We start from the raw sequence: 13,975 nt of genomic DNA on the forward strand, positions 1-13,975 counted from the left end.
AATCTAGTGATTATTTTAGAATAATTTTATTTCAGGTGTGGTGATAGTTGACGATCAGCCACAAGTGTCTGAACTGATTGGTGATCATATGGACTCAAATGATGGGTTCCAAGAAGTGACTAGACGCAAGTCTGGAAAGGAAAAACTGAAGACCCAGTTACACGAACCTGTTTCAGTTACCACTGCTGTTAGTGAACCTGCTACTGTTGGGATAACTAATGTAGCGGGTCCAACGCCTACCACCGCTTCCAAGAAGCAGCAAAAAGAAAAGAAAAGTCGCACCAACAAAACAGGTGGATTTGAACGATCTCGTCAAAGCAAGCTTCCTCCAAGACTAGCAAAGCAGCGAGAGAATAATAGAATTAATGCAATGAAATCTGCTGGTTCGTGCAGTCCTGTAGATTCTCCAACCAACACCTTATTCCCTGTAAAAGATGCAACAGCTATACCACCACCACCCAAAAATGCTTGGGATAAACCTCTAACAGCTACATTGAGAGCTAACTCTCCTTCTCAGGCACCAACATCAGGAGATGGAACAAACCAACCTGGAGTCAAACCAACATCATTTGACAACCATGATAGTGGTGTAGAGATTAGTGACCAACCAAATTCTGGAGGCAGTAGTCAGCGATCAAGCCCAAGTGATGATCCAAACAATTTCTCAAAAGTGGACAAGAGTACTCTTGATGGTACATCAGTACCTTCCCAGACAATTATATTTGAGAATACTAATTTCAAGGCTGCAGGTTCCGTAAATGCTACTGTAGGTGCAGAATACAAGGCAAAGTTTGGTGAAGCTCCAAAGCCCCAAAGACAGCGTGAGAATAGAGACAGAAAGAGTGTTTCTCCTGAAACTACATTGTCAATGAAAGAAGAGAAGGATAAGAAGCCTGAAAAACCAGAGCCAATTGAATTACCACTCAATTTCTCAACTAAGGTAGAGGAAAATGGTACCGACATGAAATTAGACTTTACATTTGACTCCGAGTTGTCAGAAGTATCAGGATCTGTGACTACTAAGGGAATTGGTCTTCCTCGGTCCCTAGTAATGACCTCTGGCAGCATGCAGAGTCCCATATCTCCTTCAACAGATGACCTTAACCTTAAAATTGCTTCAGTTAAGAAAGTGTGGGAGACAATGGCACCTGTCCCTGAGCATGCAGAAGATGTGACCAGTTCAGTTGCCTTTTCTACAGCAAGTTTTTCAGCTGTTGATAGTGTGGCAGGGCTTGACCACTCCCCAGCACTTGAAGCTTCCTTCACACCAAAGGACTCTACTGCTGTTGGCACTTGCGAAGATCACTCTCAAGATGTAGGTGGCTATCAAGGTGGCTCACCTCTGCAGCAGGGGGCAGCTATGGGCAATGCTATGGTATACACTTCATCTGCTGTTGCATACACATCATCTGCCGCTGCATCATTGGTCAAGGCTGAAGTAAGTCGACCTGGAAATGTTTGCAAAGTGAAGCCACAGCAGCAAACTACTAATAGTTCAGTATCTCCAGGACCAACTGGATCATCTTTGGGGATCTCAGGAGGCTCATTATCCCCTCCTCTGGTGTCAGGATCAACAGGACCTTCCAATAACAGCATGTATCAAACTATAGGGGGTACAGCGCCATTTGGTGGAATTGGTGGTGCAATCCCGTCACCTCCCATGGTGTTCAATTCAAATCCACAGACTGGTTTGTACCAACCATTCTTGGATGGTACCCCTGTTCTGGGGCAAAGAGGTGCATCCCAGTTCTCACAATATCCACCTTATGGGCTTGGCCAAGGGCTGGGTAGCAATGCATTTGGTCAACAGTCAATGTTTTTGCAGACTCCACCACCTCTCACAACACCAGATCTGTACACCAATAACCTCTCTCAGTACCGACTGCAACCAACAGGAGTAACAGGCTTTGGACAAAGTCAGCCACAAAACCAAAACACTGTCCTTATATCAACAGCTTCCAATTCACTTATGTCATCAGCAGTAAAGCCATCTTCTCAAACATTTGGCAATTCACAACAGAACTTTGGCACCATTGGGTCAAAGGCTGGTACACCATTCCAGCAGAGTGGCTTAGGAACTGCATTACAAGGTGGTCCCCAGCCCTCGCAGTTGTATATATATGATCCCAGCCAACCCATGGGTCTTTTAGGATCACAGTTGGTCCAGCGACCTGGTGTACAGAATTCTGTTATTCAGGCAATACAGCCTCCAAATTCATTCTATTCTAATAATGGTGCTGGGGCACCAGGTGCCCCACCTACGGCACCTCCTACTGGGCCAGGAGGACCCCAACAAGCAGCAGGATTTTACACTGCTTCTGGATCACCACTACAAGCAGCAGTGCAGCAACAAGCTCAACCACCCTTACAGACTCCACCTGCTGCATATGGCTTACAAGGCTTTGGCAGTCAGTCTCAGCCAGGACCAGCTGGAGTTGGGATGCAGGGATTTGGATCCAGTATGAGCCTAGCAGCACAGCAACTTGGAGCACAGGCATTTCGAGGTGCTCCAACACTTCCTCCGAGTTTCTTGAAGTCCTTGCAGCCAGGGGCTAACATTCAAGAAACAACTCGCCAGCAGCTCAAGTCTCCAGGGGCAGTCCAGAACTCCTTTTCTTCAACCTTTTTTCCTCCCACAAGTAAGTGATGGTCATAGTTGAATATGATTCATTTAAGTTGAAAATTGTGAGAAATATAACTACCCAAGTTACCAAATGATTTATTTGTCATAAAATTAGCTTTTATTGATATTTTGCCCCTAAAAATTAATCTTAAAATAGTGGTCTTTTTTCTTTCTTTTTCTTTCTTTCTTTTTTGTCATGTGTCACTTGAAATGGATTGAATATGTGCATTAAGCTTTTTGAAGAAAATGGAATAAATTATAGAGAAAATAAAGTTCAAACAGCTATTCACTTGCAACTTATGTTGAGCAAGACATTATGAATAAAGGCTGATATTGCCCTAAAATTTCTCATGAATTCTTGTTGATTGGTCAGTGAATCTTTTATCTATTCATGTTCTTCCTTTATTGCAGTTCTCTTTTTATCTATGATCTATTTATTTTTCTTGTTCCTGGCATTTTTCAAGACTAGCAACTCAAGGCAGTGACTATCACTAGGTTTACCTCTCTCCCTCCCAGTTCTTTACAGTCAGCACCCGCTTAACATAAATTCAACATCGTACATTCACGGATACGTACATATGTGCCTTCCATATACTAGTATATAGTTTGATGCATCTGTGCTGGGCCTGTCTGCCAGGTGCTTGCTGATGTTTTTTGCTTTGTTAGTTTCATTTGAGTTTTGGTCACAGCTGCTAGTGTTTACAGTGTACTGTACACTGTATTTTGGATTGTGACTGAATAATTCATTATTCCCGACATTACTATGAGCGAAAAGAGAAAGGAAAGTAAAATAGATGCTGCTACATCTGGTAGGACAGTATGAAGAAGATACATGCTATACTTTTGAAGTCAAATTTATAGTAAACCCCTTTAAAATTCAATGAAATCCACCTTTCCTCTACCTAGCAATATTCTCTTCTCATCCGTAACTAATCCTCAAGTCCAGTTGCAAGTGGATACAATAACACAAGGTAAGAATCTGAGAAATTATCAGAATACTCTTACTGTAGAGATGGCAGAAATCGTTCAGGAGGCCTTAACACATCCATTTTCACATCTAAATTAAAATTTTTCCTTTGTCTCTCCTCTACATAAAAACATTCCTATTATATACTGCACTGCTCTTTGTTACTGTTTTAAATTTACTAGCTCATATTTCACCGTTCTCATGACGACAGACAATTTCTGGTAAAAAAACAAAACAACAATATACAGTATATGAATTTTCTGGGGTCGTATCTCAATTTATAAGATGGGTTTCTATTGGAAACTAATATCCGCTTAACTTAGAAGTTTTCAGGAATGCATCATTTAAATTAAGCGGGTGCTGAATGTGCTGGATATCTTTTTCACCAACTTGTCAATCATCAGACATTACACTTGTCCATACTGTATTGATATAAAGTGTACTTCATTTGTACAGCATTCCGAGGAATTTGACCATACAATATTTATTTGTCTACTTTATTTTGGAATTAAAAGAAATGGCTTTATATGATTGGTCATAAAAGGAATGTTTGGCATTTTGTATCATGTTTTTCTGATTGCATCATTCTTCAGGCAGCATATCTTCATCTGTGAATACCAGCTGTAGTAATAGCAGCACCAGTCATGGAGGTTCCAGTATGCCACAGATATCATCTCCAAAGACTCAAAGTCGAAAAATGCCCACTCAGCCTGGATTATCACACCAAAGCTCAAACAGGAATGCATCATATACAGCTCAGAATGCCTCTCAGGTATGGATATTGATGAAATATATATACAGTAATTATCAGTTTATGTACATATGACAAAACAATACTGTACTTAGTAATGGAGTGGTTATTATTTTAATTTGCCTAACATATTATATAATACAGTTTGTGTTGTACCCCACTGACTATTAAAGTATAAAGAGATATTTATGCTCTGAAATTACAATCTTGCAAATCTGGAGTGTATCATATATGCTAGGATAAATATCAAGAAAATTGGGGATGCAGAAACATTCTTCCCACAAAATTACAGTCAAACATCTCAGGCTTGTCAGTCGATACTTCTCAAAATGACATAATGTGTCATTTTCATTACGAGTCAACCTATATCCTCTTTGCCTAAATAAGATCTAGTGTGCATTTTTCTAACAGGAAAATGAATGTTCAAATTTTTTTTCGTATATTTTTAATGCAAAGTAGGAATACATTCATACCTCTCTTAGCACTTTGGATGCATTCCTGGAGAAGTGAGTTATACCATTATATATATACTGTATGGAGTTTGTTCCTGACAGTGTTATGTCTTATATAAGGGTGATGTGTGAGGGCTTCATTGGGTTATCTAAGCATAAATAATAAGATAGATGATTAACATTTGTAAATAAAAAGTCTTATGATAACATCAATAATTATTAACAAATACTAATCCAAGTGGTCACTGTAGCCAAGTGTAACGCATTAATCTCATCTCCCTGATGCTTACCAGCCTTAACTCGTTTCTCACATCGAAAGTGATACTTTTTTCCGACGTATTGTCACATCTCTAGTACTAACACTTGTGGGCCTTTTTCCAAACACAGTGGGTCTTAAACTCTTACATGAACACACAAAATTAAGACAATAAGGGAGAGACAAAGGCAAAGTAGTCTTATGTTGGCCATTTGCTTCTGCATTGCTGTTCCACTTCAGGCTGTTTCTGTACCGCCTACATCAAGTTTCCAGTATTGCTTTTGTGGGGTTACTTCTTACTTTCCTTAACCATTGTGATAACTGGTGGAGGAAGTAGGTGTGGTTGTGCTCCCACCACAGCAGGTTTAGCATTACATGCTTTCATTTGGATTTAGTTTTGTTAGTAGAATACGATGCAACCTAACCATGGCTGGGATAAAGTTTGTTGTATCGTGTCACTTAGAGTCTGTAAACCAAATTCTCTTGAAAAGCCAACTGTGTTACAGATTTTAGTCTTGGAAAGAAGACTTACCTTTTCCATAAGTTTTAAGCATTGCAGTTGGCTCTATCGTATTAGCCATTAGTCATTACTGTATTGTGGTATTCATTTACACCATGAAAAGGCATACAAAAACTGGGTGTTGGGTTTTTTTTTTTTTTTTTACAAAATCTGCTCATGGTTTCAACAATTGAATGACAACTTGCCACAACTAATACCAGGTTGGAGAAGGTATAGAAGAGTAGTTATAACAAAAAATTTATAGACAGTGACTGGTGTGGATATCAAAATTCTTAAGCCAGGTACCTGTACCTATTGTGAGCTTGAGAGATAGTGTCCTTTAAAAATTAACTTTGTAATCACTAATAAAAATATTCCTATTGGCTGGTGATATAGTAAGTTGGTAAGTGATGAGGAGGAGAGAGAAAAGACTATCAGATCACTTTGTCACTACTCAATCACTAAAATTCTATCCAGCACAATCATATTAAACAATTTTATTTTCTGTAATGAAAGCTATAATGATGATCTTGAGAGCACTTTGCTGTTATGGATAATGCTAGCAAGAAGTCAGAGTAATGCACTGTCTTGATTTATGCCTTATGGTAAATATTAAATTTTTAACAAATACCCAGTATCCTTATCAAAAGTATTGCTATGTCCTCTACCATATTGCATTGGTTTAATTAATTTTATTTTTAAATACTTTTTGTGATCGTGATTCTGTGTTTTTATATGTGTACTATGTATTTAATGTGCTATAGACTGAACAGGATGGGACAGATAACGTGTTGTATTTGATTGTGTTTGGACATGTCTTGATTGTTCTCTCATTGTGATTGCCATATTGGGGGGGGGGGGTTTCAAAGTGTTGCTGTAAATAGTATAGACAAGCTAGTAAAGATAAGCATGAATCCTTAAGCCATCAATCAAGGGTTTACAACCATATCCCCTTCACATCAACTGTTTTGGGAATTTCTATCCAATTTTTTCAAGATATTTTTATATCCCTAGAAACCAAGATTTTTACTTCATTAAAACATCCCAGTCTCTGGCCTTCATGCCATCAAGTTTTATTCATTAATTACTTGACCAATACCTAAGTTATATTATTATATATTAAAATAAGTATTCAGATTAGAGTAAGGTATGTCCAAGATGGGGTAGGAAGTAGTGGGGTTGAGACAAAGTGGCAGGAATGCCTGCCTCTTCATCTTAGGATGGACATTTAAAAAATTGGTTCAAAGGCTTCTGGACATATTTCTTTTTCTCGTTGTACAGCTATCACTAACGCTGACCTATTTGTCTTCCTTGATGACTAAAAGGCAACTGGGTAGTATTAGGTGGTATACCGTACTGGGACAAGTGACATACTCTGTGAAAACCTTGGTGCACAAATTTAAAACAGCTCTGCAAAAAAAAAATTAAATCTTATCATGATACATGTCACAGTCCAGCTTATATCATCATCATCATATGGAGTATGTCAGTCTGACTTTCATCATCATCTGATGCATGTTTTGGTTGATGTCATGAGAACAATTTAGACTCAAAGCGGTTGTCCTCATAAGATCTAACTTTTAGTATCATACATATCAAATTTCTCGGTGACGTATTATACCCCCACGCCACTAGGTGTCAGGTGCACAGGAAGGACACGTGCAGACCACGTGATGATTCTACTCTTTACTCTTCTTCACATTTTCCCCTTCCTCCTAACTCTCAAACTAGATCTGTTTCTAGAACTGATATCATTCCTTCTGTCAATGCGAATCTGTGCAGCATCTCTGAATGGGGAGGCACAAACTTGGTTAAGTTCAATAGTAATAAAACTCAATATTTACCAATTACACTTTGTAAATTACAGTGGTCCCTCGGTTAACGAACACAGTTCGTTCCAGAAGGTCGTTCATTAACCGAAACCATTGTTTCAATGGGATTTTGGGTAATTGGTTCCAGCTCACTGAAAATTGCATACAAACTAAAATTAAATGCAGTAAAGTACACTTACTTTGAGGTGTGCATGTAGAAGGCTCCTGGTTGATGATGATGATGGGTATATTAGAAGTGGGGGTGGAGGAGAAGGGAGAAGAGAAGGCAGTGAGGGTGGAAGAGAAGTCACCCCATGCTTTATGCCGCCATTTCACCCATGAAATTTTAAGTTCACTTGGTGTAATTCAAGATTATTTTCTTTAAATCAGCACTGTACTGCACTATATATTTTCAATATGTAAAATAAATTTCAGAATGACCAATAATTGTACTGTAAAAATGTAAAAATAGTTTATGTTCAAGAGAGTCTCGAGCAAGATGCTTCCTCCACTGAGCAGAGACACAAACTGATGCCATTCTGGGTGAGTCAAGTAGCTGTTTGCCGTGCTAAAAACTAGTTCCCTGTACTTCAATTATGTTAAATAATTCTTGATATTTACTCATTTGGTAACGAATTTAAGCCCTAAAACCGATTACTGTATTAGCGGACTAATACTCCAGCTGGTGAGTAGGCGAAACATGTTTCGTAAGGATTTCGTTAACCAAATTTTTGTTCGTTAATCGAGTTGAAGATTCTTATGGAAGGTAATTCGTTAACCGAGGGATCACTGTCGATGATCTCCCACCAATTACATTTCAAGACGCTATCATCCTGCCAAATTCTGAAATAAATATGTTAGGCCTCACCATTTCCTCCAATATGTCCTGGAAATCACATATCCTTAGTATAGCTAAAGCTGCCTCCCGAAAGTTGGGAATGCTGTACAGATGCCGTAACTACTTCACTCCTGAGTAGTTGCTTCAAGTATATAAGGGATTCATTCATCCTAACTTGGAGTACTGCTCTCATATCTGTGGTGGCTCTTCTGTCCAACAGTTAGATAGGGTGGAATCAAAGGCATTTCGTCTTTATTAACTCTCCTCTTTTAGTCAACAATCACTTTTCCCTTTCTCTTTGCCGCAATGTTGCTTCACTCTCTCTCTTTTACAGGTACTTTAACGGCCAATGTTCGGTGGATTTGGCATCCTGTGTACCGCCGGCAAGGCCGTGGGCTCGTAACACACGTCTAGCCTGCGGTGCCCACCGTTTCTCTGTGGATGTCGGTCACACAAGAATAACCCGTTATAGTACCTCCTCCTTTCCTCACATAGCCAAACTGTGGAATGCTCTGCCTTCTTGTGTGTTTCCATACTTATACAATCTGTCTCACTTTAAAAAGCTGGTTTTCTTCGTGGTGTAGATTAACACAGTATAACCTTTTTCTTCTCTATTTTCAATTTCTTTGTTCTTTCTTTTTTTGTACCCCCCACCCCCCCAGGCTCCGTTGTGGGTCGTTTGACCTGTGCCTGGGTGAGCTAATTCCCGTTAAAAAAAATATCTTCTCATGGTCCAGCTATGAAGGAGGCTTTGAACGAACATTTTAGTGCTATACTCTTTGATGATGATGAGGAAAAATGTTTGCTGATTGTGATTGTGCTGTGAGTTTGAGTGATAGTGTAAAAACAATGGAGATAATATCTTCCTTCTCACTCCCCAGAAGGGTTGAGGGCTAATTAATCTTGACTAACAGAACTCGTCTGACCTTGCACAATATCCCTTTAAGCAACATTCTGGCTTCTAAATTTCATGAGTAGACCTACTTACACATGTGGTGATTTTTGCCACCTCAGTGTACAGGTATAATGTTACACTCTTTTGCTGCTCATACTATTTCAACCTCTTTTTCACACTTTATTAAATCTACATTTTTACCTTTAAATTTTGTACCATTTAAAGAGTTTTAACTCTTTATCAAACCAAAATAGAGACCAATGGGTCCATCTTTTTTTTCACCAGGTAATTAATTTTCAGATGATAGGTGGGAGCCTCAGGTCAGGAATGGTAATGGGTCTACGGGGCCAACTACCTATGGCAAGCCAAAGTGGTTTGGGTGGACCAACTCCAACTATGGCTACTAGCTCCCGATATACAAATCCAGGACCCATTCAACGCCCCCCTGCATCCCAGGGTTCTGGTACAAGTAGCGGTCATCGTGGTAGCCGTGGACAGTCACAAGGGCAGCAGCAACAGCAACAAACTCAACAGCGAACATCTAATCCTCCAAGCTCAGCTCAACAAGCCAAGCTCAGAGCTGATGCCCTAAGTACTACTCAGGCTTTCTTTAATCGTGATGGTTAGTGCTGCCGTATTACTTGTATTTTGGTATTCTTCAGAACATTTAGGTTTAGAAAATTACGATGTATGAACAAATTGTATTTGTTAAAGATCAGAGGTAATAAATTTGTTAGTATTAGCATGCTATAAAAGTCTTACTGATTTTTTAATATGAAAATATTAGAGAGGATCCATATTTTATATTATCTTGTTGGTAATAAAAGATTCATGTTTACATGACTGATGCAGTGGGTTACCTCATAAAATAGCTTTGAAGCCAGTAATTGGTCAGTGAGTGAAATCTGTAGAGCATTGGGAAGGCATCATGGTAACAGTTGTAAGCCTCTCTAAGATTAGAATAAAATTTGCCACTTAAAATGTTTTCTGTTTAAGGAACTTTTGCAGTAATGTTAAAAATTAGTCTGTAAATTTCTGCATTCATAATTAGACTGTAACTTATTATTCTGTAATATGAATTTAAAATTCAAGACAACATTCAAGTCTCACTATCAAGAAGGCATGCATTTACAATAGAGCTGCATTCCTGAAAACTCTTAACTTAAATCAATCAGAATCCATGTAACGTGGGTTTCAATGGGTACGTTTCTGGCCTGTACAACAAGGACATTTAACACAGAAAAATCAATCCTACACTTATTAAAAATAAATAAAAGAATAAACACTCCACACTTTGATAATAACAAGCCTGCTGCATAACATTGTCTAACTTCTTCTCTAGAGACAGTCTTCCTATAAGCCTTGCCTTTACCAGAGATGGGAGAGTTGGCAGGATGCTTGCTAGCCATTTTAAAAATTACGGAGTTGCTGTGCACTGATAACTTAACAGTCACTAAAACAAAGCAAAATCTGAACAATGTTTTATTGTCACTGATAATGGCAAAGTACACAGTTATCACAAGGTTATGCAATGATTAATAATGATAATGTTTATTACATGAGCGTGGGCAGATGCGATCACATTGAAAGAAAGCGCAAGATTGTAGTTTGCATGGTGGCTGTGAGACTGCAAGCAGGCAGGTGAACTGCGCAGACAATGGAAAAGCAGTTTCTGCGCATATTGGCCATCTTGGATTTGACAAGTGACGGAAAGATGAGCTTCCCCAGTGTTTACATTCATCAGCAAGTTTAGCCTAATGATAACTTTCGTTAACGTTGATTTTGCCTAATGTAAATCAATCAAGATGCTAAAACCTAATTATCATTTTACATGGATTATCATAAAATGGATGAACATAAATAGGGGTACCTGTAGTTGTTATACAGTAAAACCTCCAATCAAAATGTTAATGTTTATAAGTACAGTACGTACCAGATTTGGGGTTATCAGACATAATGGCACAAACACTGGGAAAACCAGTAAAAAACAAAAGTGTGGTAGGCTGTAAACGTGCACTCCACATCTGACAGATACACGTAGACTTGTTTACATTAAGGCAGACAGTCACATCCCATGGTAACGTGTGTCATAAATATCCCTCATAATTTGAAATTTTATCAAGTATTACAAAATTTGTAACATTTCGTAACAGGAAAACATTACGAATTATGAGTGATTTCGAATTAGGGGAGTATGAATTATGGGGTTTTTGCTGTGTAACTGACTGGATGTACCCAGGTAGGGTTTAATTTATATTTTTTTGGGGGGGGGGGTGTATTGGTTGTGTTTTATCTTGTGAAATTAAAGTCCTAGCATCCCCAAACACAAAATAAGACATATTCACGATAACATAACACAGTATATTTAGTACTGTACTCTACTCACTGGTGTACTGAGGACAGCTGGTGACTCACGGTGACTACATACAGTCTAGTGACCATAGGTGGGACACTGAGTGGCTGAAGAGTGAGTGGGGCTTCGTCACTTTATTCCCATTGTTTTGCCTGGGTTTTAATTTGACTGTGCATTCATACACCTATAAAAAATGCAGTTTTGGGTGTACTGTAAAAGTGACAAAGGGAGATTCTGATATGCCAAAAATTTGTTGTGTTGGTAGGTGGGTTATTTTGTCACTTTTCCAGACACCTTACATACACTGCTTTGTTCTCGAGTCTATTCCACGTCTGGTATATAACCAGCGGAGGAATTCAAGCAAAGGTTTACTCAAAATGTGTGTCAATAAGGCAATGTGTTGCATGCTGTGCTTACAACTGTGTGTTGAGTTAAGGGTACAATTACAATTCTTTCAGGATTATCAGTTTCACAAAGCACCTCATGATGGTATTAAAGAGAATTGTTTAGGTGTCCACATTACTTTACCATGTACCGTGCACATAAATCCAATGATAATCTCAGCAAATCCACTCCTTAACTTTATTCATAAGTATTGTCACTACCTCAAGCATATTTCTGTGAATGCTGTATTGCCAAACCTAATGTACCTTTTCTGCAAGAAGGAATAAGATCATGTTGACATGTTATTAATGTTTTTTTTTTTTTTTTTTTTTCCCCAATTTTTTATAGCTGGCAAGTCGGAGAAAAGGGTTGAAGACAAGCCATCAGAGTCGATTGTATCCTCCAAAGAGGAATTGTCGACAGACAAGGTTTCTGCTTCACCCTCGACTGCAGGTGATGGCCCACCAAAATGAAGTGGGTGAAAGTTTGTCATAGCATCCAGGAAAATATATATGAAGCTCCTTTCCTGTTATGCTATACAGGTGGTAATGGACTCTTATGATGCAGTTGATAAGCGAATGGAAAAAAATTTGACAAAACAATTTATTTGAAAAATGCACTTGGAATGAAGGAAATTAATCATCCCAGTGGCAATGTGAGATTTGCTGTGGTAGAACAAATTAATTTTGTGGTTTATTTCTCTGTAGAAAGGCAAAGTTTATAATTTCTTGAGTGAACTTTATTTTCCTCTACTTGAAAAGCTTAGAGTGCTGTGCTAGAAACATAGACATATTTGATGCTATGGTTTCTTTTAGAAGTGTTAACCTGCATATGGACGGTGCATATGTTACTCTGGGTTGATTTTTGTATCTTGTCAATTAAGGACTCTGTGGTACTTGGGATGGGCACCTGTGCTTTGTATTTAATACAGGAAGGTATGTACTACTCCACATTAAGGAAGTAAGTGGGTAATGCACACGAGTCTCTTCTAGTTAAAAGATTTCTTTTGGTTTTCGTGCTCCACACTGATGATTCCTGGAGCTAGTACAGAGTAGGGTTAGAAATGAGCTTTTTATGGAAGATTCCTCTTGGAAAATATCCATGTTTTGAAAATGCTATAGAAAGTAATGCTGATCACTAAATGAAAATTTCTTGAAGTCGAGACATTATTACTGGCATTTACATATGAAACAGGTATATAATTTTCAAAATGTATCTGAAGCGAGACCAAGTGCAAGAGGCACTTACTGATATTAGAACCATGCAGACTTATCTGTGAGTGACCTCTTCACCAGTCTCACGAGTGTAATGAGCAGCTGAGGGAAGTAACCTGCGGCGTTGTCTTGCGTGCTGGCCACGGCGCCAACTTGCTGCTGAGGAACCTGGGGCCACTGCTAACCTTACGGGACACATGGCGACAGAATACACCCCACCACCCTCTTACTCATATATGTGGGGAAAGCACAGCACTTCTGGCCAATCTGGTTTACTGCCACTGCCCCTGACAGATCACTCCAGTTGGCTAGCTGTGGTATCAACATATTCTTGTAACTTGTGGCATTTTACCATGTGTATATGACTTGATATCGTTCCCTTATTGTTACGCTGTTGAAGAGCGCACTGTATGGGCAACTCTGGGAAGGCTTCATGTTGCTTGACGTGGCTGTGGCAGCTAGTGGGTGTGGGAAGATTTAGAGTTGGCTGTGGCCTACCCAACCAACCACACTCACAAACCACCCACGTGGCACGCCTATGTTACAGTCTTTTAATTTTAATTGGCCCCACACTATTGAATGGATGGGACTCTTTTAGACCCCTCAGCTTTTATACTGATCCAGAGCGAGTGAGGGGGAAAGTGTTCCCTCTTCTCACCACTCTTAGCAGCAAGCTCAACATACCTCGTGTAGTTGTCTTATTGCAATAAACTCAATGTCTCTAATGTTTGCGTATTAGTAATAAACCTTTGGGTCTGAAGCTTCCTGACTTTACACATAAATCTGTAATGAGGAAGTGTATATTAATAGAAAAAGTTGTTGGAGATAGCCTGGCCACTTAAGTAAATATCTACAACCATCCTTTCCCAACCGGTAGTCAATTATCTTCATAATAAAAATGTGATTGTCTTTTGTTGTAATAAGGTCAGGTT

General features: G+C 39.0%; 1 protein-coding gene across 8 annotated transcripts in view; it reads left to right on the forward strand.

The window, feature by feature from the left end:
* The window catches only part of LOC121856631 (protein PRRC2C-like), a 74,501-nt gene extending 60,733 nt beyond the window's left edge, over window positions 1-13,768 (forward strand). For 6 of the 8 annotated variants that reach the window (XM_042352285.1, XM_042352337.1, XM_042352325.1 and 3 more), the window contains 4 exons: window positions 36-2,639; window positions 4,184-4,362; window positions 9,378-9,714; window positions 12,178-13,768. In XM_042352285.1, the coding sequence (XP_042208219.1) occupies window positions 36-2,639; window positions 4,184-4,362; window positions 9,378-9,714; window positions 12,178-12,302 (3,245 nt within the window). In that variant the 3' untranslated portion in view covers window positions 12,303-13,768. Of the gene's footprint in view, window positions 1-35; window positions 2,640-4,183; window positions 4,363-9,377; window positions 9,715-12,177 lie in introns of those variants that run through there. The other 2 variants (XM_042352312.1, XM_042352330.1) reach the window with 2 other exon arrangements.
* The last annotated feature ends 207 nt before the right edge of the window (window positions 13,769-13,975 follow it).

The sequence above is a fragment of the Homarus americanus genome, unplaced genomic scaffold (assembly GCF_018991925.1).
Source record: "Homarus americanus isolate GMGI-L3 unplaced genomic scaffold, GMGI_Hamer_2.0 scaffold1024, whole genome shotgun sequence".
Classification (NCBI taxonomy): domain Eukaryota; kingdom Metazoa; phylum Arthropoda; class Malacostraca; order Decapoda; family Nephropidae; genus Homarus; species Homarus americanus.